The 25674-nt window shown below is 29.7% G+C and overlaps 1 protein-coding gene across 2 annotated transcripts in view; it reads left to right on the top strand.

Annotated features, from left to right (window-relative positions):
- The window catches only part of LOC134710241 (mirror-image polydactyly gene 1 protein-like), a 34910-nt gene that overhangs the window by 3534 nt on the left and 5702 nt on the right, over nucleotides 1-25674 (top strand). For both annotated transcript variants that reach the window (XM_063570517.1, XM_063570516.1), the window contains exons 2-9: nucleotides 1290-1532; nucleotides 12805-12866; nucleotides 13529-14121; nucleotides 14770-14878; nucleotides 17207-17336; nucleotides 17629-17689; nucleotides 19897-20061; nucleotides 20949-21029. In XM_063570517.1, the coding sequence (XP_063426587.1) occupies nucleotides 1501-1532; nucleotides 12805-12866; nucleotides 13529-14121; nucleotides 14770-14878; nucleotides 17207-17336; nucleotides 17629-17689; nucleotides 19897-20061; nucleotides 20949-21029 (1233 nt within the window). In that variant the 5' untranslated portion in view covers nucleotides 1290-1500. The remainder of the gene's footprint in view (nucleotides 1-1289; nucleotides 1533-12804; nucleotides 12867-13528; nucleotides 14122-14769; nucleotides 14879-17206; nucleotides 17337-17628; nucleotides 17690-19896; nucleotides 20062-20948; nucleotides 21030-25674) is intronic.

The raw sequence follows: 25674 nt of genomic DNA on the forward strand, positions 1-25674 counted from the left end.
ATTTGTTATAAATAAAGATATTGATTATTGAAATGTATATCAATGACTCAGGATGATGAGACAAGCTGTTTCGCCCTTCACATAATCTTTTTTTTTTTAAATAATATTGATTAATCTTACTTTATTATTGGTAATTAAATCTTTAATAACTTATAACGAACAAAAATCACTTATCTTAATTTATTATTCTTTCTTTTATCCATTTGTCTTTTAAGGGGTATGTACAATGTATAATATGGTATAAATTGTCTTAGATATTTATTATAAGAAGGGTTGAGGTTATATAATGCTCTTGGAAGTGGTATTGTTATTAAATATGAGTTACGAAAAATATTTAGTTTTGGTATTGTCTGATTGAAAATAAATGAATATAATTTACTGTTGAAAAAGACCTGTTGGTGACCTTCTGCTGCTGTCTGCTCTATGGTCGGGTTGTTGTCTCTTTGACAAATTTCCCATTTCCATTCTTAATTTTATTTCAAACTGTTATGGAGATGTACAAAAGAAATTGTGCAGATGCCAGTTAAACTATAAATTTGTATGAGGGTTGGAATAAACATCTTTTATAAACTGGAATAGGTGCTGAGGTGTTGATCTTTGGTTTAGGGAGTGACTAACCTTCTTTTCCTTGGATTGGTTTACTTTATAACAAATTGAGAAGAGAGTATTATTCAAAATAATTGCATAGTTTAGATAGGTTCATTGAATTTTCCTATTATATTGCCTACCACAGTGGTAATCTGACTTATTATTATTATTATAACAATACTATGACATACAAAAAAATAAACATCATACAGTTTACTTGGCAAATATAATTTGTGTTTTACCAATAAATGGAAAGCTTGAAGACTGAAAGCAGACAAGAATATTTCGTGATGTTGGATGAACGGTTTGAACAAAAATGTTTCTGTATTAATGATGAAATTATTGGACAATATCTGTGCCACAGTGGTATTATTTTATTCCATAGTCTATGAAACAGGCTCTACTTTGTTGAAAATGTCACTTAATACTTATAATTCACAAAGCATAACTTTTGAATTCCTTAGCTTTTATTTTTTTTTTTTGGGGGGGGGGGGTTTAAGAATGCTTGATGAAAGTAAATCCAGAAAAGGTCTTTGAACACAGAAAGTTTAAAAAGTGGCCTTTTCATTTTCAGTTCCTGTTACTGAGGTACATTTATAGACATATAAATAAATAAAATTATATAAACATGATAAATGTCATTGCCAAAAAAAATCTGAATCCATATTGAAACTTATATAATATATAATTGTGTATTGCAGGGATGTTGTTGTAGAAACTGAGAGATCTCTGAGAATAGCCGCAGAAAACAGACTTCAAGAACATTTAGTGGATCCATATAAAAGTCCAGAGGTAAACCATGAACTGAGACAGAGGCTTCCAAGATCTAAAAAAGATGATCCAAAACTGTCAAGATCAGATCAAGATCAAGAAGATGATTTAATAGAAAATCCAGGGGAGATAATCGAAGATATGGAATCACAGCAAGTTACCAAAACAGACAGGTAAATTTGCATATTAACGTGATCAGTTTCTGACAACTATGATCATTCTGACTCAAACTTGTCACTGTGGTAACTAGTTGCACTATTCTTAGCAGATTTCACGAGTTTCTCTCAAGCTACCAGGCTGATTGAATAGAGACCCCTATAGATGTGAATTTTATAGCACTTGCAATTAGTAATAAGGACTAAAATTAGGTAAAATATGTGCTTTATGTCTAGTGGTTTATAAATCAGAAGTCATTTTGTTATGAACTGATAATTTATGCACTTTAAATGCTTCTAAATGATCAAAATGGGAGGATATGTAAAAGATGTAAATCATTGTTTTATTTTAGTTTTATGAATATGACAAAAATTTCTCAAAGAATACAAGTAAAAAAAGCATATACATTTGTTTTTCGATCCTTTTTATCACTCCATATATATTTATATATATTCCACAGAGTGATATTAAGGTTTGAAAACAATTAAGTATCATTGGTATTTGATACAATTGTATGTACAATTGTATCAAATAGCAAAAGTTAGGTATACCTTTACAAAGGGAGAATACTCTAGGACCACTTGAATATGAGATACTTTTACCCATTTATACTGAAATACTGCAACTTCTGAAATTGGCAATATGATTATAGCAGTAAAAAATGTACATTAAATACACAAATTGTATACAATGGCATTGTCAAGAATATTTTTGTTTTGGATATCCATATTATTGAAATAATGAAGATTCAATACATGTATAAGTTTTTCAGATTTTATATACATATGTTTTCCCTATTGAGATGATATTGACCCACTTCACACAATAACAAAACTCTAAAAGCAAGACCATTTATCCCTTTTTTGGTTACAACAGTTCCCAGCGCGATGATAAGAATACTATCAGTTATTTTCCAAAAGATTTACAGAAGTTACTTCCCTTAGGTTAGGTTCTAGCTGAAAAAAAAAATTGCAGATATTTATATATTAACAACTCTATTTCAGTATCAAATAATTTATTTTCAATATGATTTTAAAAGGTTCTTTTTAATAGTCAGAAAAAAAATCGTTTAGATATTAAGTAGTTTTATAATATCTACTTGCAACCCTCAGTAAAAATTTAAATAGTATCATTTCGATTTTTTTGTGTGAAAATAATAACAATATTTTACAACGTCCCGTTTTACTCTTGAAGAATTTAAAAACATATATAAGTAGAGATAACGAGTTTGCAGAAAAAAAGAACTATCACTCTTAAGGAAGTGACTGTAAAAATATTATGTTTGGGGTGTCGATCAAAACATCAATTGTTGTCTAGGCTTAAATAGGGTCAGACAAGAAGATCGAGTAATTATTACAAATAATCATTAAGAAAAGTGCATTTTGAATGCTTAAATTTTTTGCAATTCCAACGGGATGAATAGCTCCCTGACTTACAATCAATACCCCTACTGTGTAAACAAATAGTTTTAAAGGTTTTATTATTTAGTTTTACATTGTAGAGAGCAGTGGCGTAAAAAAAAATTGTTCAAAAAAATTACGTACAATGAGGTGATATCGCGTTTTCATTTTAAATACTTAACAAGACTTTGGTATTAAATACTGTTCAATATTGATGATTGGGAGGTTTTGTGCCGAGTATAATAGTTTACAGCTTGATATTGTCGGTATAACATTCTATAAGTACCGTGGGACATAATCATTCGCTTCGCAGAAGGTGGAGATTTTCGTTCATTATATTCTCAAAATGCATTTAATTTTACATGTGTAATTTGAAGTCTTATGTCAAAAACATCAAAGTTTTAAAATAAAAATATAGAGTTTTAAAACTTCAAAGATCATGAAGCAGTTATTGGATTTAATAGAAATATAAAATATTTCACACTTTATGTCAGACGATCCTAGTTTGATATATAGACTAAGAAGAGTGTGTAACACACTGAATATTTAATAATCATTATCCTTAAGAAACCTAAATCAATGATTTGACCAGTCTTTTTCAAAACTATTTTCTAGTAAAATTCAATCCTTTCGAATTTCTTCTGTTGTCAAACAGTCAAAGGAGAAAATATTTTAATAATGAAATTAAATGTGCCAAAACTAGATTTGATAAAAAAAAAATCTGAGGCTAGATTTTAATGTTTTAATATTTTTTTCTGGAATAATTTTGACCAGGTATGTATGATGGCAAATACTAAAGCATAAATAGGAAACCTGAATCAATCCATTTAAATAATGGAAGCAAATGAACTGTTTAAAAGTTTGGGTTTTTTTTAAATTTTTTTTTCTTGTTTTCTTCTTCTATTTTTATACGACTGCAAATTTTGAAAAAATTTTCGTCGTATATTGCTATCACGTTGGCGTCATCGTCGTCGTCGTCGTCGTCCGAATACTTTTAGTTTTCGCACTCTAACTTTAGTAAAAGTGAATAGAAATCTATGAAATTTTAACACAAGGTTTATGACCATAAAAGGAAGGCTGGTATTGATTTTGGGAGTTTTGGTCTCAACATTTTAGGAATTAGGGGCCAAAAAGGGCCCAAATAAGCATTTTCTTGGTTTTCGCACTATAACTTTAGTTTAAGTTAATAGAAATCTATGAAATTTTGACACAAGGTTTATGACCACAAAAGAAAAGTTGGTATTGATTTTGGGAGTTTTGGTTTCAACAGTTTAGGAATTAGGGGCCAAAAAAGGGCCCAAATAAGCATTATTCTTGGTTTTCGCACCATAACTTTAGTTAAAGTAAATAGAAATCAATGAAATTTAAACACAATGTTTATGACCACAAAAGGAAGGTTGGTATTGATTTTGGTAGTTTAGGTCCCAACAGTTTAGGAATTAGGGGCCAAAAAGGGACCCAAATAAGCATTTTTCTTGGTTTTCGCACCATAGCGTTAGTATAAGTAAATAGAAATCTATGAAATTTAAACACAAGGTTTATGACTATAAAAGGAAGGTTGGTATTGATTTTGGGAGTTTTGGTCCCAACAGTTAAGGAAAAAGGGGCCCAAAGGGTCCAAAATTAAACTTTGTTTGATTTCATCAAAATTGAATAATTGGGGTTCTTTAATATGCCGAATCTAACTGTGTATGTAGATTCTTAATTTTTGGTCCCGTTTTCAAATTGGTCTACATTAAGGTCCAAAGGGTCCAAAATTAAACTTAGTTTGATTTTAACAAAAATTGAAACCTTGGGGTTCTTTGATATGCTGAATCTAAAAATGTACTTAGATTTTTGATTATTGGCCCAGTTTTCAAGTTGGCCCAAATCGAGGTCCAAAATTAAATATTGTTTGATTTCATCAAAAATTGAATAATTGGGGTTCTTTGATATGCCAAATCTAACTGTGTATGTAGATTCTTAATTTTTGGTCCATTTTTAAAATTGGTCTAAATTAAAGTGCAAAGGGTCCAAAATTAAACTAAGTTTGATTTTAACAAAAATTAAATTCTTGGGCCTCTTTGATATGCTGAATCTAAACATGTACTTAGATTTTTGATTATGGGCCCAGTTTTCAAGTTGGTCCAAATCAGGATCTAAAATTATTATATTATGTTTTGTGCAATAGCAAGTCTTTTCAATTGCACAGTATTGTGCAATGGCAAGAAATATCTAATTTCACAATATTGTGAAATAGCAATTTTTTTTTTAATTAAGAGTTATCTTTCTTTGTCCAGTATAGAAAGCAAGAAATATCTGCAAGAATTTTTTTTTAATTGGAGTTATCTTTCTTTGTCCAGAATCAACTTAAATCTTTGTTATATACAATATACAATGTATATTCACTTTTTACTACCAACTGATAAATTTAAATAATCTTTACCATTCAGTGATAACAAGCAGTTTTTTTACATCTTACTATTTTATGATGTATTTAAATGAGTAGTAATTGTTGCAAACTCCATTAGAATATTTTAATTGAAATTAGTTTTGGAATAAGGGAAAGGGGGATGTGAATAAAAAATTGGGTTCAATTTTTCTCATTTGAAATTTCATAAATAAAAAGAAAATTTCTTCAAACATTTTTTTGAGAGGATTAATATTCAACAGCATAGTGAATTGCTCTAAGAGAAAACAAAAATTTTAAGTTCATTTGAATACATTCATTCTGTGTCAGAAACCTATGCTGTGTCAACTATTTAATCACAATCCAAATTTAGAGCGGAATCCAGCTTGAATGTTGTGTCCATACTTGCCCCAACCGTTCAGGGTTCAACCTCTGCGGTCGTATAAAGCTACGCCCTGCGGAGCATCTGGTTCAACTTTGAAAATATATTTATTATTTTTTACCAACTTAAACTAATATTACAGTCCTATATTCCAATCTCTGCCATGATCCAGTTCCTGTTCTTATTCCTGACTATTTTTGCATTTATTTTGACAGTCAACAGAAATCCAGAGTGATACTTTATTTAGCTAAAGATATATATATGCCAAAAAAGGAATATATTTATACATGTAATTGAATGAATTGTTTGAAATAACATATACAGCATCAGACTTTATAGACAAATGTTATAAAACCATGTCGATTTCCTAGAAATTAACATCATATATGACATGTTTCAGCATGTAAATTCATAGACAATAGGTAAACAGATGTGTTTGTTTATTTTGTCAACACATTAACTTATTTTCATTAAATTCTTTAGTAATCCTTCAGAAACGAATGCAGTGTTTATAGCCGAATAATTGTAATTAAACTCTGTTTAAACATAATAAACTGAAGTAATACTTTCGTTGCTTGGTGATTGCAAGGTTTGTAATTTGTTGTGTGGTGTGACGATGTATTTTTCTGATATAATAAAATTGTTTTTTTTCCGTCAGCGCTGTATTGAGAGGTACCATAATAATTTATATTGTGTCACATTTTATTTCTTCACGGCAGTAAATTGTGGCCACACTTTATATTGTTTAGACCCTAATTTATACACGTCTAATTTTATTTCCTCACGACAATAAATTGTGACCACATATTGAATGTTATCTGTAATAATTCAGCAATAATTATTTAGGATTGGGTGTTTGTTGCTGTTTGACAAAGTTCTAAATTTTAATTTTCAATTTTCACATCTTTGAAAATTGTGTTTGTTTGATGTTTTGCTTATTTGTTGAGTTGAAATCAATTTAATATGCTCAAAAGACTCTTCTTTTTAAGTCTGAGTGTAGCTGTTTCTCTTGGATTTTTTTGTGATATACAAATATTATATATAAAATTAACATGTGTTTTTTTTATAGTTAAAAGGTTGCTGATGTTATTAAAATGGTGTTACCTTTGATAAATCAATAAATTGTAATATTTGTTTTTAGAAGAATATGGGGAAGCCAATTTTAATTCCTAGTTCTTCTTTTCAAACCCTGTAAATGTTGCTGTGTTTATTTTTAATCTTCAATACTGCTTCATTGCTGCTCTTTGTTTCAAAATATTTTCAGTGTTTTCTTCCAAATTAAGTGATTTAAATGGAGACCTTTCTGGAAATAAATTTCTTTTTCATGGTTTCATTACCTTTTTTTCACAAATTCATAACTTTTTCTGCAACTCTCTGGGACACAAAATAAAAAAAAATGGAAATATGATTGAAGTTTGTTTATGAAAAATAAAATTGTTTGTTTTCTCCCTTATTTTTGAAAAAAAAAAATGAAATTTGAATATTGTTGCCCCTATGCTCCTGAATGTTCTTATTAGTCAAATAAAACAGTCATTGAGAAAAAAGTTTTTAGAAAAAATTTAAATATTAAAAGAATTGTCTAATATTTCCATACAAACAAAAAAAGAAATAGACATTTGTGGAAATAATTACAGTAATGCACCATCTGAATAAATATATTAAATAAAACTTGTTATTTTCAAATTTTAATTAAAATGTTTCTACCATTTACTGTTTACTTTAATTTAATTAATTGGATTTGTATATTTCTCGTAAAGAAAAATCATGGTGAGTCGAACAGAAAAAAAGCAGATGAACAAATTGTTATTTTTCTGATAAAAGCATTGTAATTATATTTTACATTAGAGTAATAATTCTATCTTACAAGTTTTAATTGCTGTCGTCCAATCTATACTCTTATGATATTCCCGTCGGTTTTTGATTAATAGTGAAATATTTGATGGAAGTAATTGTCGAGAAATGTTTTAATAGAGTACAGGACTACAGAGACCTGACAATGAATATATGCTCGCTGATGATCCTCTTTTTGAGTCTGATTGTATATTGATCTCTTTATTTCATCCTGAAAGGTAAACGATGGACAGAAATGGAAAATACAACAGTTTAAAAGATCTTTTCATGCATAGATTATTGAACAAGTCACGACGGAACAATAGGAGCGAGGACCCGGAGAATTACCCATAGTGCACAATGAATGGATTGTTAAACATTTGAATGATGCTGAATGCGATTTGTTTACACATCTTCTTCAGACCTAGAGATGTGATCATATTTCTTCGATTCTTCTCCTTCAATCAGCTGATCACAGCATTTCAAAGCGATTATTATTGAGGGTAAAAAAATTTGACAATTTGAGATCTTTTTTATACGTTAGTGATTGATTTACTCATTAACTCGATTCTCTCGGGACAATAGATTATTTTAATTGCAAACTGAAAAAAAGAAGTTTTTTTCTCGGTAGATTGTAATTTATGCTGCCGAGCTAGTAAGTAAACATTGAGAGAAGTGCTATGGAAGCATGAAGCGATTAGAATTGATTGTCTGGTTGGCTGTAATTCCCTCTAGGTTTAGATCGGTAGGGTAGCAATGAAACCAGGGGAAATGATCTAGTAGCGTTTGTTTGATCTGTCAGGGGTGTCGGAGAAAACAAACACAAACTTATTCAATTATGTTTGATGAAATTTGTGCAATTTTTACAATGTAAATACACTCTAATTCAGTTTTGTTTGAAGAGGTAAATTTGGTCCCATACTTTAATTAACCTCCACATAGAAGATTTCTTTGACTTTAGACAAAATAATTCATTGACAGGGGTCAAATGTGATGGGATATTAGCCGTGTATTCTATCATTGCTGTCTAAATGTTTATGATCAAGGATTGATAGGTTGTTTATTAAGGTTTGAATATTAGCACCACAATAAGGGATTCATAGTCTCTAAATTGTTTAATGAATATTTTAAGATGAAGTTTTTAAGCTAAAGAATCTTTACTATAAATTAAGGTTCGTTTTGCCCTTGTTAATATAAATATGGTGTTGGTCAAATATAAAATTATTATTATTTTAAAATAATTCATCTAGAAGGGCAAGTATTTTGTATACTTACTCCAAAGTAAATTCTGTTTGGTTTTTAAATTTCCAAAGACAAACTTTTCCTAATTTTTTGTTGAAAAAAAATGCAATAATTGAATCTACAAGATTTATCACAGAAACAATACATTTTCAATAAAGACCTAAAGTGGAATATTAGTCTCTAAAAAACATACTGATTTTATTCAGATGAATTACATATTTGATGTATATACATTTGAGGGTAATGGTATTTTTCTTTTCATTTCATGCCAAATGTAGTTTTGATGAATAGTCTCAACAAATCTTTCTAAGAAATTGATATGACATCACAGGCAGAGATGAAAAAGGATGATATACTACATAAATGCAGTGATATTGTTGGCTTTTTCCAAAATTACCTCAGTACCCTTTTTGTCGAGCCTTCGACTTTAGTCGAAAAAGCGAGACTAAGCGATCCTACTTTCCGTCGGCGGCGGCGGCGTCCACAAATATTCACTCTGTGGTTAAAGTTTTTGAAATTTTAATAACTTTCTTAAGCTATACTGGATTTCTACCAAACTTGGACAGAAGCTTGTTTATGATCATAAGATAGTATCCAGAAGTAAATTTTGTAAAAATCAAATTCCATTTTTTCCGTATTTTACTTATAAATGGACTTAGTTTTTTCTGCGGGGAAACATTATATTCACTCTGTGGTTAAAGTTTTTAGAATTTTAATAACTTTCATAAACAAACCTTGGTTTGAACCAAATTTTGACAGAAGCTTGTTTATGATCATAAGATAGTATCCAGAAGTAAATTTTGTAAAAAAATAAATCCATTTTTTCTGTAGTTTACTTTTAAATGGACTTAGTTTTTCTGCGGGGAAACATTACATTCACTCTGTGGTTAAAGTTTTTAAAATTTTAATTACTTTCTTAAACTATCCTGGGTTTGTACCAAACTTGGACAGAAGCTTATTTATGACCATAAGATAGTATCCAGAAGTAAATATTGTAAAAAGATAACTCCATTTTTTCTGTATTTTACTTTTAAATGGACTTAGATTTTCTTCCAGTTAACATTACATACAGTCGGCAGTTTAAGTTTTCAAAACATTAATTAGATTCATTAACTATCCTAGATTTTTACCAAACTTGGACAGAAGCTTCTTTCAATCAAAAGATAGTATCAAGAGGAATTTTTTTATTGATTTTTTTCCTCATTTTATGTTGAGCCTGTGATTTACAGCAAAAGTAGGCGAGACACTGGGTTCCGTGGAACCCTTACACATTTTTTATTGGGAAAATATGCGTCATTTTCATCAAATTGGGAAATTTAAAATTAACCATGAATTTGACTGAAACTTCAATTTACAGAGCCATTTTCAAGAGTCAAACCCTGCTTTAAAATAAGACCTCATTTTGTCAGTGATGATCCATAAATAGACCCTCAAATCTGCAAATATAGTCATTTTAGGCGTGAAAAATGTTTAAATGAGTGTTTTTCAGTTTATATTCATGCACAATTTCTACTGAGACAGCACTGTTTGGGAAAAAAATTGTCTTTATGGGAATAATTTTAAGCCATTTTTTTTTCAAATTGGGATTCTTCTCCAGGGGAAAAAGCCTTTATTCTCCCCTTATTTAAGGCAAACAATATCACTGAAATGAATGACATTACAGAGGATCTTGATGGGATTAAAAATTACAGATTGATGAACAAATACAAAAAAAGTAAAGGAAAGAAAAAAAGTGGCATTAAAAAATGAATTGTGGAAAATTAAAGTTGCTAAATTACAAAGGAAAAGAGAATAATGGATTTTTTTTATTAAATAGGTTTATAATATTAAAAAAAAATCAAAAGTGAAGACCATTATAACTCTACTTGTAATACATTTAATATTTTGTACTGTCCATCAGACAAATGTACCAATATCTATGGAATGAATGTTATGGGTGAATGGCAAAGAATATGGCTTTTGATGATTTATTTGGTTATATGCAACCAGAGACATATAACTGATGCAACTGTATAGAGATATTTAAGGCCATAATAAAATTTAAAAAAAATTCCAAGATATTATATTTTATATTTTGATTTTTGTCATAATTTGCAAAAACCTCATAGAAAATAAAATAGAAGAAATGAAAAAAAATGTTTTCAGATGACATCTAGGAATTTTGTACAATAACAATAAATCTATTACAAAACAAAATATATTAGTAAATACAAATTTTCTTGTATCAGATATTCTCCGTATAGACTGTATATCCATTTTGGATTGGACCAAAGTTCATCCTGTATGTTGCAGCACTTACATGTACAGTCACCTTTGCTTAGTGTCATCAAACATTGTTTTTATGTGACATCAGATTTTGATCATTTGTGATGGCCTGTAAAAATGATATTCTAGAAAAATTATTTTTGAAAATTATTGTTTTTCATTTATTTTTGAACTTGCAATTTAAAAACAAATTCAGTGGAGAAAAATATTCTTGCTATATTTTCACTGAGATACCTTGTTAAATTAATCACAGATTATTAAAAGCGCTGAATGTGTTTTTATTTTATTTACTCTTTCGAAATTATTGTCCCCATGTTTAGTTTTGAATTGTTCTCTGCCAGACACAAAAAGCATTCTAATATTTGGATTCCATCCATGCATGAAAAATCTCAAATTGATTTGTAAGTGATTATATTCAAGATATTTATCTCTCATACATTTAATATCTTGTTTTGAATACAAATGGGTTAGCTCCCCTTAGTATTTACACAAAAACAATATTGTAATGATTATAAGCACTTCAGAGTGTTTGTTATGTAAGCAATAGAAAGATCATCTCACTGATTATTTTCCCCAAACAAATATTTCTACTAATACAATTTTTATATGTGCAAATGTTGTTATATAAACATTGACAAAATCTCGTCCAAATAGACACAGTGGTAACAAGATGACAAAATGATTGTTTAATCCCGTCACTTTACACTATATTATCATCATTGACTTTAGGTTTTATGCATACAGAGAATTGTTGAAATTTCTAATCAAGCAGTAGTTGATAGATAAACGATTTTAAACACTGATAACACTAAATACACAATTTGATAGTTTGCTGTGCAAATGATTTCTGTTTATTTTCCGATAGTAATGTATGAGTTCTCATCTTCTCTTGTAAATATGCATTTCATTTTCAAACATTCTTAGCCCCGTCGCAAGTAAACATGTCCGTCATTAATAAATCTTACGTGTAAATATGCACTTCATTTATAAAACATATAAATTCTATTTACAAATCTGTTATTTTGTATTAAATAGATAAATATTATATTTGGTAACTGTTATTCAGACGTGTGTTATTCTGCTTACGAGTAAATAGTCAAATATTGAAATAACCGTCTTGTTGTCTCGTCAGCTTGAATATGAATTTATTACAAATGTAAATAGAATTCGATTAAAATAAATAAATTAATGTTATTTATATAGAAATTAAAATAAACACTTGTAATTTCAGGTATATTAACTTAACCATGTTTAGCATGTTTAATTTGTTTTTTAATTTTCAGATATGAAAGTGGGATACAAATATACTTTATTATAGCACAAGGAATATATACTATAAGCCAATTAATATTTAGATAAATAATTATTGATTTTTTTATTCTTTTTAGATTTGTACTGAGAATTCGTAATTTTCGTACAGCAATTTTTTTGAATGAATATTTTAATTGGGTCAAATAATATTTTTTGAAATTGACAACCATATAATCTTAGTACATGTTGTAAGGCTGTATTTTTATTAACGATTTTCACGGAACATTTGAACATTTGTACCATAAGGTGTATTCAAACAAATTTTTAAATAAAGAACCAAATTTTAATACTTGTACAAATAAATTCGATATAATGAATGTAATTTTGAAAGAATCGTAAATTATGTTTTCTGTGCTAAGGACTTTGATATTATTATATGGTGGTTTAGTTTGACCACATTTTAAAACTTTTAACAATCAATTTTATTTGAATTGGCTGTGATTAAAATAAATATTGATTTACACTTTCAGACCACCCAGTCCTGACCAAGTTGGACACAACAAAACAGCAAGCCAAGTAAAACGAGCTTTGGGTAGGTTGCTTTTAACACCATAAACAAGATATTGAAATAAGGAGATGTGGTATGATTGCCAATGAGACAACTATCAACTAAGTGGATGTAATAAGCATTTATAGGCAACCATACCGCTTTCAACAATGAGAAAAACCATTACAGTATAGTCTGCTGTAAAAGGCCCAGAAATGAGAAATATAAAAGAAATCAATTTTTACAACAGCCTCAATAATTTATAACAAAACAATTTACAAAAAACAAAATGACAAACATGAACCAACAACAACCACTGAATAATAGGCTTCTGATTTGGGACAAGCACATATAGAATAGCAGGGTTATCTTTGTGAGTTCTTAACCCTCCAGATAGCTTATTTTATATATAGTATAGTAGGAAACATGGTAAATTTATTGAAATTTGCTTTTATAAAATTTTTGAAACCATTTTAAAATCAGGGGATGTATCTTTGTCACCAATAGAACCCTGTATGGAATGGGTTTTCCTCCTCCTGGTTCTATCAGCGCTTCATCCAATAACCAGTAGATTTGGATTAGACAATTCACACATCTGTTTGTCTATACACACTTGTATTGTCATATACAGTGAATAATTTGTTAATTTTCAGAATATCATACAGCAAAATGAAAATTAAATTTATTTGTTTTGTCTTTTTTTGCAGATTTTAAGGGTGCTGAAAGGCTAAGAAATGATAACAGTGTCAGTGACTCAAGCAAATCCTTTATCAATAAAAACAGCATTCCTCTTACTCATTCTAATATAGTGGGATTTCCACAATATGTCAGCATGCCACAGACCCCTGTGTTATACAGACCTGGTCTGAACTCATCCTTTAGTCCCGCTGGTGCTTACTCTTACAATCTGACCTCTCCACGGAATCCATTACGAACCCCTACTGGTGCGCCAAAGGTACAAAATAATGACCAACCTGACGATCAGTCAGAAAAAATGGACACGTCTTTAAGTGTTAGTGAATTACACACGGAAGAACTACCTCCTCAAGAGACTGCACGATCACAACAACCTCAGCCTCAACAACCATTCTTTAGACTGCCCTCACATACAATGAATGGTTACCCTTCGCCTATTAGGTCATCGTCATTTTTACAACATCAGTCACCTATGTATCAACCGACATCAATTACAGAATCAGTGCTTCCATCATATTCCAGTCACCTTAGTCCATCTGACCAAAATAGACAGGTGGCGCTACTGTTGTCAGAATTAGATGCTGCAAAATCTCAAAACAAAAAGGTAACATTGCAGTTAGTCTCGTTAAAAATCTCTAATGTAGAATGCACTTTTATGCATAAAATGTGATTTAAATCTAATAATCAAATGTACCTGTATTCAGTATGCATAGTATGTACAAATCACTCCTTCGTTGCTTAGGTTTAATCTTTTGTTTAATAATGGTGTTATCAACAGTTTGCATAGAACAATTTGGGAAAAAAATCAAACTGCATGCATAAAAACCTAATTTGAATGTGTATTCTTTAAGCAAATGTCATAAATAATAATGAATGGATTTTTGGAAGTTTTTCATATTAAAAAAAATCTAATACATTGTTTATAATACTCACAACCCGCTAATAGTAAATTGATCATACTGAAAGTCTATCCAATTAAGGAACTATTTTTCAATGTAGTTATGGTGATATCCTGCAGTAGATGTTTTGAGTCTTGCAGATTTACAATTACCAATTATTGCAAACAACTATTTATTATTTATGACCGCAAATTGGTAGAAATTTATAAAAAGTGTTCATAAAATTGAGAATTGAAATGGGGAATGTGTCAAAGAGACAACAACCCGACCATAGAAAAAACAACAGCAGAAGGTCACCAACAGGTTTTTAATGTAGCGAGACATACATATTTGAATATCTTCTTATTTTTTAGTTAATGGAGAAAATGATAAATATAGAACTAGATTTGGAGACCGAGAGGTTGAAGGCCAAAGTTCGTGAGGCAGATGAAAAAGGTCATACAGATGCTTCTGTGGCTGCAGGTAGGATAAAAACACACAGTATTTTCATTGTAAGAATTGAACAGTTGAAAAATGTCAGATATTCAAATATACATGTGACTGTTTTGTGTAAATAACAATTAATTCATTTGGAAGAAAGGAAGTTTACAGAAGTTCTGAGATCAAATGCATTGTGTCAGAGATGAGGAAAATACTCAGATCAGAAACCTTGTATTTAAGATTAGGAAACTCATTGAGATCAGATACCTTGTCAAAGATAAGGAAACTCTCTCTGATAAATACCATTGTTTAAAGATGTGTAAAGTCACTCACTGAGATCAGATACCTTGAGACAAAGATGAGGAAACTCTTTCAGATCACATATCTTGGTTCATAGATTAGGAAACTATCTAAGATCAGATACCTTTTGTAAAAGATAAGAAAATTCTTTGAAATCAGAATCTTGGGTTAAAGGAACAGTCTGAGGTCAGTGTCTAAAGGTTAAAGATTAGAACACTTTTTGAGATCAGAATCATGGTTTAAAAAATTTAGAAACTCATTCAGGTGAGATAAAAAGATTAATAAAATCACTTAGATCAGTGGTTCTTTTCCAAAAAATATCTTACAACTAAAATTGATTTAAAGCTATACTGAAATATTCATGAATCTTAATTTTTTTTTCCACATAGATGTTTTGTGAAATGAGTGCAGAATCTTGAATTAAAGGTTAAGAAATTCTCTGATGGGTTAATGATGAAGTTTTGAAATAGACAAGCTTTCTAAGTTTTTTATGCAAATTATGGCATTAACTTCAATTTGATTTCAGACAAATTAATTACAATTTCTGACATTTCATGAGAATTATTGTTTTAGTGCCTAATGCATGTTTTAGTCAACTGTAAAGAATAATTTTGTAAAAGGATATTTCAGATGAATTTATTTCTAATTATGTTCAATTTAAATAAAATAACTTTTCTAATTTTATTTCCCCTGACCAGGTAACATTACAATACAATTGAGGTAATCTATCAAGGATCTAATGTTCCCATTAAGGCTACTGTAGGTAGGGAATTCGGATATCGATCATACAATCACGATTTATTCCGTTTCATTTTTCCTTTTAGTTATTTTGATTGATCTGTGAGAATTAATTGCCTTGCAACAGTTCCTATTAAAGGAGACTGTAATTTACGGAGATGCGTCTCAATCGTGATCAACTCGTCGTAATGAGTTTGGCACGTCGCTCAAATAAAACACGGTATCTCATTTCCTTTTTATCTTTTTATTTTAATCTTTATTACAACAAATTGATAATAATATAGAATGTTTACACCATATTAATGGTAAAATAGGAAAGCCCAAATGAATTAACATGGAGAGACAGTAATGGTTTGGGTCATATATAATTGGACAATTATTAGTGTCAAACGGAAGATCAAATTATTCGGTAAAATAATCCATCCCATACTCTGCAGGTATTTGACATAATGAAATTTTTGCATCAAAAAGAGATGTAAATGTATAAATGGGATCCTTTCATTAGTCGGTAGAAAATGTAGAAATGCATTTGTCAAATTTAGTTAAATTATTATCAAGACTGATCAATCTACTAAACGAAACTTGAGAAAAAACCTTATGATTTTGTAATACATGTATTTTTTTCACATTTAAAAGATTTTTGAAGTCTTCTTTTTCACAGTTGAAATTATATATGTGTAAACCATCTTTTTAGCAAGTGATAAGTTTTGGTCTTATTTTTATGAAGAGTTCTTTAAAGAAAAAATCAGATTGTAATCATACAGCTCTGATGAAAATCACAGAAAATCTAAGGTGCAGTCACCTGACTTAAGATGTTTTACCTAGGTGGCATGGATTTCAATGCGTAACATATGGTTAAATTGCTTCAGGTAAATTTCAAATTCACAACGAACCAGTTGCATGAAAATACATTACCACTTGCATGCGTTTGGATTTAAACAGATAAATAGAAAAAAACATGTAGGAACATTTCTGTACTATTTCAAAATAATTAAATAATTTATCATGGAGCTTTAATAAATGCAATTCCGTTGATAAATTAAGATTTCTGATTCAATAAGAAGTATCGTTTGGTTCCTCGTTTTACTGGTCCACATATTCTAACATGTAGGGGAATTTTCTGGTCTTAAGTTATTTCAATATTTAAGATTATGATTTTTTACAAGACGCCTTAAAACATAACTTTGATATATCAGTTAATTAGTACAAAGTGTGTGCACCTGTTTAGGATTCATCTAATAATCCTGCCATTGAATTATTTCAGTAAATTGGTGCAAACCATGTACACCTGTATAGGATCCATCTAATAACCATGCCATTGAATTATTTCAGGTATGGTTCAAGAAGTCCATAAAGCCCAGAGGAGAAAAGAGGAGGCCATGATGGGCAGAATTAAAGTAGCCAATCAAGAGAGAGATGAGTCCATGTTCCGTCTGTCTGAAATGGAAAGACGATATGAAGAGTATGTTTCTTATCTTTACATTTTACTTAACGAATTAACAGAACTGCCTTAAGTCTGCTTGTCACAAAAAAGATTTCACAATTGCTAAAAATATTTTGAAAAGTAATGATTTGAAAAAAAAGAATCCAGTGAACTGTATTGAAAAAATACTAAAAATCTCTAAGCTGGAAAATGATTCAGAAAATGAGAACATAAATCCTCCTTAATACATTCTCTCAAATTAAAAAAGTCTCATAATGTGGTAAAGACTAATGGTATTTTTTGTTTTAAACAGATTTTTGTTTTATTCCAGAAGTTTCAGTAGAGACAGATCAGATAGTGGTGACATGGAGGATGAATTAGACTTAGAGGAGGTGAGTAAACCTCCCAACTCCCCCTAAACATCAATAATATTCACACTTGCTACTCAATTCAAGAGTAACATTCCACCATCCTCAATAATATTCTGGGCCTCAGCGGCTTAGTGATCAAAGTAATTATTACTGTAATCACTACCCATTAAATACTGATGTTGGGAGTTGGAACCCTAGTTGTGTGGGAGCACGACTCCAATCTTAATTGTCTAAGGTTGTCAGCTTCCCTTTCAAAGGTCTGGTTTTCTCAAGGCACAACGGCTTCCTCCACCAATAAAAACTGGCCGCCACAAAATAGCCCCCAAAAAAGTAGAGCTTAAAATTGGCGTTAAAATAGCAGCAAACAATCAATATTCACACTTGCTGCATAAACCCCAGGAGTTTTTATTAGAGTTATTTACCTTTGCCAAAGAAATGGTCTTTTATCTAATGTGCATCACTCAGACTGGAGAAGTCCATCTTAAAATAAGTAAGTCCCAAATAGCTCATATCAAACAGCTAAGTGGCAGGCTTACTAACTTGCTACATTTGTATATTATCATCTTTGTATATATATATTACTTATTTTAATTAAGAAGTCTTCACAATTTGTGGTTCAATGTAATTTTATTGTCTGTATTCTTATATTAAAATGATTTTTTAATGAAGTTCAAAACCATTTGTGTCATCTTCACTTAGTAAAAATGTGAACTGGGAGATAGCTTGTGACATATTTATATAAGTAGATTTTTACCTAATCTGAACTACTCCATGTAGATGTAACAATTTTTTTTTCTGTTAAAGTAAAAATTGACCTCCCTCCTAGCAAACAATTTAGTAACTGACTTATGTTCTGATATTTACAGATAATTTATCTATTGTTTGAAAAATATGGTTTAAAATATTAAATTTTTAAGATACTTATATCATGATCTACCAGAAACCGTAATCAGTCTGTTATTCTTAAGGATATCATATTGATCTTCAAAATTCCAACTGATTTAAGCAGGATTGGAGAAATATGATGTTCCTTGACCGGGGATTGTATGTGATTAAGACGAAGTTCTGCCGATGTAATTTGCTGAGTTCCCACTCGACCCCACAGTAAAATAATGATTGATCTTTATTATTTCACCTTATATCTTCATTCTGACGATTGCTTGTCAGATCCACTGACTTATTTCATGTTATTTAAAGTTGAAGAGAAATTTCATCCTTTGCAGAACTAATTACTCTTGCTTGGAATGTCTTTAAACTGCTCAATATCCATGACAAAGATTTATAAGGTACATCCCTGTTATAGATTAAAATCGGCAAAATATGAGCATTACTCAAGAGCAATTTATGAAATGTATTGATTTGCCGTTGCTTTTTAATTCAAGATGAGAATGAAATATGGCGTTGAAATGAGAAAATTGAAGACAAAGATCACAGACCAATGATATTTACGATTTATCCCAGATGCCTTTGATATGGAAGATTGTTACGTTTTTATTTGTCAGTCGTATTTCACATAAAAGGAAATGGTGACAATTCGCAGTGTAATAAGCTCTTCAAAAATCTATAAACAAATGTTTTATCTTCAGCCAAGCTGTTAAATTCTCCCAAGGTTTTTTAATCTCTGTTATAGAGATCTACCTCATACAAGCTCGTCTCAGGAGAAAGTCGACTTTAAAGCATTCATATGTTCTAGATCTTACTTGCTTTCTTACAAAACATTTTTTGAATTTTTAGTTGCTGTGTTAATTGTGTCAGATTTTTTAGTCCCTAATTTTGTTTGGGCGAAAGGAGAAATTTATTATTTTTAAAGTTGTCAGTTCTTTAAAAACATTCCTCTTAATCTAGCGTGTACCAAGGTCATGAAGAGCTTTTGACCTGCATTATTTATGAGGCCAAAATAAATGTCTCCTAATAATGTTAATTCATAAACATGATGACTTTTAGATAAATTGTTATGTTTGGTAAAACAAAATTAGAATTATATAATAGGCTCTGACATCATATTTGTGTATATTTTATACATCATATTTGATTTATATTTTTCCTAAAGTTTGTTTATTTCATTATCAAATTGTGGTCTCAGCTCTCAGTTTTCTTTGCCTTCTACTGGTTTGTTTATTATGATGAACTTGCTTTTCATTTATATTTTAAATTGTGTTAAAAAGACCTTTGTCAAACCAGTAAAACATTTTCTGTAATTAAAAAGAAATCTTGTTTATTTTTTTCAGAATTTTGACCATTTAATGTCCCGAGTTGGTCAGTATGACTTCCCAAATGTACATGAATACAACTCCTTAGCACAGAAACTAGAACAGATGAAACAGAGACAGAGAGAGATAGCTTCTGATGAGATGCAGGCAATATTGGAGCAAAGAGATCTGGCTCTTGCTAAGGTATTATGACATCTAAAAAATATTTCAAACGATTAAAATATATGTTAAATTGTTTACATATGAATAAATAATAGATTTAGAATGTTGGAATCAAAAGTGCTAAAATACATATTCAATTCAATATTTTTTTGGTAGGGTTGTGCCATTTTTGCCTCAAAAAACGTACCCATTTTAATATAACATTCACTGAAATTCAGTACCTATAGTTATATAAATATTTAAGAAAGAATGACCTATACTTATATACAATATTTAAAATATGACCCATGCTTATATATTTTGAATGAATTGATTTAATTTAATATAATAATTGACCATTAATAATGTAAGATTCTCAATAGCATATTTATATATGATATGTAGATCATACCCCAAATCAATATACAGTTATCAAACGTAAATGCATTTTAATATAGGATGTCATTAAAGAGGAGGGTCATTTTTATATAAAATCTCGCAAAATTATGACCCATATTTTTGGCACATCCTGTTATACCCAATAATAGGAAGTTACCCCAGTGAGTATACTAACAATCTACTTTAGACATAAGATTTTTTGTTCAACTGATCACAGCTGTTTAAAAGAATAAAATTGTTTCACTTTTTAATGGTTGACAATCTTCATTAAAGAGAGCTCTCCCATGAAAACATGTTTAAAAATTAATAAGTGTTGTAATTTATACTCTTATATCAGAAAAGGTGTTCCTGTTCATAGGGATCTAAAAAAATCTTATACAAAAAAGAAAAAGAAAAAAATTTAACAATTGAATGTCTTCTGTTAAAAGGGTTCAGCTTTTTGGGGCTGGATGAAAATTTGTTAAATAAGAAGGAACTGTTGTACTTTTTCAATGTAAATGACATGCTATATCTTCATTTTCATGTTTTAGGCTAGAAAGTTAGAAGAAGAATTAATGAAAAGACAAAGAGAAGATACATTCAACAATTCAAACTCAGAACAAAATCTTTTGGTAAGTATAAATTCAACAGGAATTTTTACAAAAAGAAACCAAAGTTTTATCAGGAAGAAACAGAAAGTTTAACTTGAGGAAGACATTATTGGAAGATCTCTAAAATGGAGGAAGATTTTCAGGGTTGAATTTGAATTTGTCAAAACATTCAGAATTTGATGGATTAGTGAAAGTGATCTATCACTGAATCTGATGAAAATAAATCTGGTTAAACCTGAAAAGTATTACGTGTATTAGATATAGAAACTCACACGTGTTTTCAAGTGTTAAATTAAAAATTTAATAAAATAAAAGATTTGCACACCTTTCTTTCATTTCCTTAACTGATCTTGTAAATTTGTCATAGAAATCCACCAAAACACATGTTTCCATTATTTAGACAATCATAAAAAATCTTAGATTGGAATAGATTTGTATTCCGTAGAGAAGTTAAACCCTCTGTAAATCATTAGCTTATTTACTCCAAATAAATTTGTTTTATGAACAATTCTTTAACAATGCAGAAAATGTCAGCCGTTTACTACCTAATCCTCTGCAAATATCAGAGATTTGGGGAAGATTATGTTATTGGATCGGTCGCTGTTTTCGTATTCACATTAAATTGAATTTGGATATTTAATGCCCGGTGAAAAGGCTTTGGTATAAGCTAAAACAAATAATTTTTTCTTCTGTACAATGTGTAAATAAAAAAACTTGTCAAAATTTCTCCATTTAAAACCAATCCAAAGTATGAATATAAGTATTTGCCTATCAATCTTGTGCCGTTTAGGGTTTCCATGCAAAAATGAAGGAAACTTGCTTTTTTTCTAGTTTAAGGTTTCAATGCAAAATGAAGGATACTAGCTTTTTTTCCAGAAAGGGTTGCTTCCTTCTTCCTAAACTATAATTAATTGCTATACTTGAAATTTCATTTTACAGAATATTTATTATCAATGCTGTTTTCCATTTTTTCGGTACTTTTGCTTCCTTAGTTTTGATGTTTTTCCTCATGTCCACCTGTCATTTAAATCATTGTTTCATTGTTTTCTAAAAAGTCGAGTTAGACATTGTTACGATGATAAATTGATTAATTATTGAATTTTTACTGCCATATCGTCACATCATAGCTAGGTAGAGACAATAAATTGTGGATTTACTAAGCAAAATCTTTATCTGTAAAAACAGGAAATTTTAACCAAAACAAAAATTATCTAATTGAAGTTTCCAAAAAAAGTCATAAGGTAGCAGTATTTTTGAAATTCACAATTTTTGCCCTTTATGAAACAAAATATCTAAAAAATATGAGCAATGGTAATGTCCTGTCTTCCTCATACAATTGAGGGGGGGGCAGGGGTTCTAAGTTGTGCCCAAACTTATGCATTTTTAGCAGTTATTTCAGAGTTTTGATCTCTTTTAGTCCAATTTTTTTAAAAAGCCTAATTTTTCCTGGATCCCCCCTTTTTATAAGTTCTGGTCTGTTACTGTCTCTAAATTAACTCAGTTCATCTGTTACACAACTCAATATGTTATCCATAATGAATAAAACAAACCTGAGTGATGTAACAAAATAATTAAAGTATCATACAAAACAAACATCTTATCTTAAACCCAGCTTAGTCCTAATACCAAAAAGACCTGTGTTCAAGTCTGATGTCAACATTTATTTTTGCACCCTGTATAAAAATGTAAAAAAATAAAATTGAATGAAAGTTTCTAGATTTTTTTATTTTTTTTTAAATATAAATGAGTTGCAAACATGCATGGCTTTTTAGTCATGTTTTCCTAATTTTAAATTCTTACGATTTTTTTTCTTCTAAAATCTCTTTCTCAAATAGGACAGATGTTAGTAACTATATCTTGGTCATATTACCAAAATGTGGATTATCTTTAAAAGTCATTTGGTGGGTACTTTGAAATTATTATAGAAAATTTGGACCCCAGGAATAATAATAAATCCTCAGTAATTTGTATGTGTTATATTTTACTGATTCAATGTATATGTTGAAATTGCAGCATAAAATATCATCATAAATCTGAAGAAAATATCTTATAAAGCTGTAAGAATAAACACTCAATCTTTTTTCATTTCAAGTGTTTGCCACAACCCTTTCAAAGTGTTATAAATAAATCTGTTCTTTTACTTTTATACGAGATATTATAAAGATAAAAGCAGATAATTTGTAAAATTGAAAATATTGAAATTTGATAAAAGGAGAATTTTGTTGAGAAATCTTTGACAAGATAGATAAAGAGAGACATTGATTACGTGATTGTGGTGGTTTTACCTGAAGATTTACCTGAGATAATAAATGGTCATCTATCAAATGACAGCTTTATTAACTCAATAAATATTGATAGATTTAGTTATTTATGACAGGGTTTTGTTTTATCAAACTATTTAACGTGTCATCTGGACCAAGCTTTTATTTTTATATGATTCCTTATCAGTAATTATGGAGGGATAAAATCATCAATGAGAAATTTAAAGCCTCAATATGCTGCTGAAATTCATTTTGAGGGTGAGATGAAATATGAAGAAATTTATTATAAAATTTTACATGAGAATTTCCTGCTATCGATTTGAATCTACAGATTTTTGTGTACAGGTTTTAAATAGAAATTTGTTTTCTGAAATTTGAGAAAAAATTCACAACCAGTATATTTTAAAAAGATATGCACGAAATTACGTAATTCCCAAGTTATTTATAGGCTCGGAACTCTGTCGCATTAGTAGTGTTAATTTTATTTCGTATTATTATCAATGTGGAAAATTTCCTGCAAATGAAATCTAGTGTCGAAAGTACAAAACTCTTTGTCAAATCCCTCAAAAATGTGAAATACTTAAAATTTGCAGTGCACGAGAACTATGGAATAGCATTCTGGTTGAAAACTGTGAGTCAAACAGAATTATAGTAAACAGAGACATAAATAAATGTTAAAATAAAAATCTATAATTTAAAATCGATATTTAAGTGTAATATCAAAATATTGTAGTCAGTTAGTGTGTTTTGATTATGAAGAATTACTAGGAGATTATAATGTTTTATTTCTAACATAGTCTTCTGCCTCTGACCAGCCAGTGCGACTTCCCACGCCCCCACCTTCCCCACGGTAAGTTTTTTTGGGGTCAGGCTTCTGTGTGATTGATTTTCATAGATTTGTGTGAATCAGGTTTTTAGAAATAATCACAGGACTGAGGTATTTTGTATTTTGGAGGTCATGGTATCTTGAAGTTATTTTTGGAGATAGCAGTAGAATTTACTAACATTAAAAATGGTAGTTTGCACTTTCCTTCAAAAAGATTGGAAATAAATTAATAATTGATAAAGGTATGCTGATTAAAGAATTTCACGTCCAAGCGATCAAGTGATGCATTTTACAGTTTAAATTTAACTATGGTTCTATTTTAATAGAAATTCTTTCATTTGAATTTCATTTCATTTATTTTTCAAATAAAAAAAACAATTTTAATTCTCAGGTTTTAGTTTAATTTTACCTTTTTATATGAATTAATGAGATGAGAAACATTTAATTAAAGAAAGAAAAAAGGAGGATAAAAAATAGCCTGAAGATAGTTTCTTGTCAGAGGGATTATATCAAATTTAAATGTAGAATTAACAAATATCATGTTATATCATTAAAATGACAGAAGAACCATAATATGTAAATTATATGAGAATTAATGACAACTTTGTTTAACGGTATTTCACGACACAATTGAAAAGTAAATAAAACTTTTAGAGGCCATTATCATGTTGTCTATACTCGAGGAGCAATGAATGAAGTTTGTTTGCCGAATGTTTAAGGCAGTGTTTGCCAATAGATCGTAGTACAAGCTAACGAGTGTTGACACAAATTGGCCTTCCATACACGTTAGGTAAATATGTTTTGTATATAACTTGTGAACACATCTCACTAGCAAACAGAACAAGTAAATAACATTGATGACTTAAATAATCATCTGAGATAAAGTAAAAGTATCATGTTAACGAACTTCTCTTATGTTGGTGGTCCAATTGTTTACATATCATCACTTTTACTTTTCATTTTGTCCCGTCATATGATTTTTAATGAAGTTTAAAATTCCTGGGAAAACTTGTTATGAAGGTGGTGATCGCTCTCGTTTGTCATTGCCGAGTGTTTGTTAAATCTACCTTATGTAAATTTGTTTTACCGAGCTTTTTATCAAATTCATCATGTTCGAATTGTTGTATTTTTGTTTGCGTAAACTAACAGGGCTTGACCCAAACCACTTGTTTAGGTCTGACAATCTGCTCGATACTGATTGGACGAGAGACAGGTGATTTATAATGCTAGACAAATGATTTGTTAATAGACAGACATATATATTGTTAAAACCATTGCACAATACGTTTCCAAGTTTTAATACTTAACCAAATGCAGATAGACCCAATATTATCAGATGTAAATAAAAGTTGTAAATTCTTTATGATGCCATTTAATCTATAGAAACCATTTAATTTGAGGCATGGATTAGTGGCCATTGATTGGCCTTTTTACGATCGGTAATGTAGGGATCTACCTGCCATAATTATCATGGCCGTCTTACATAATGGAATGAAATGGACATTGGATGGGATTTTCGACTATATACCTCGTTGTTATGGTGGTCACCTGACACTAGTATTAATAGATTAGCTAAATT

This window comes from Mytilus trossulus, chromosome 3 (assembly GCF_036588685.1).
Source record: "Mytilus trossulus isolate FHL-02 chromosome 3, PNRI_Mtr1.1.1.hap1, whole genome shotgun sequence".
Classification (NCBI taxonomy): domain Eukaryota; kingdom Metazoa; phylum Mollusca; class Bivalvia; order Mytilida; family Mytilidae; genus Mytilus; species Mytilus trossulus.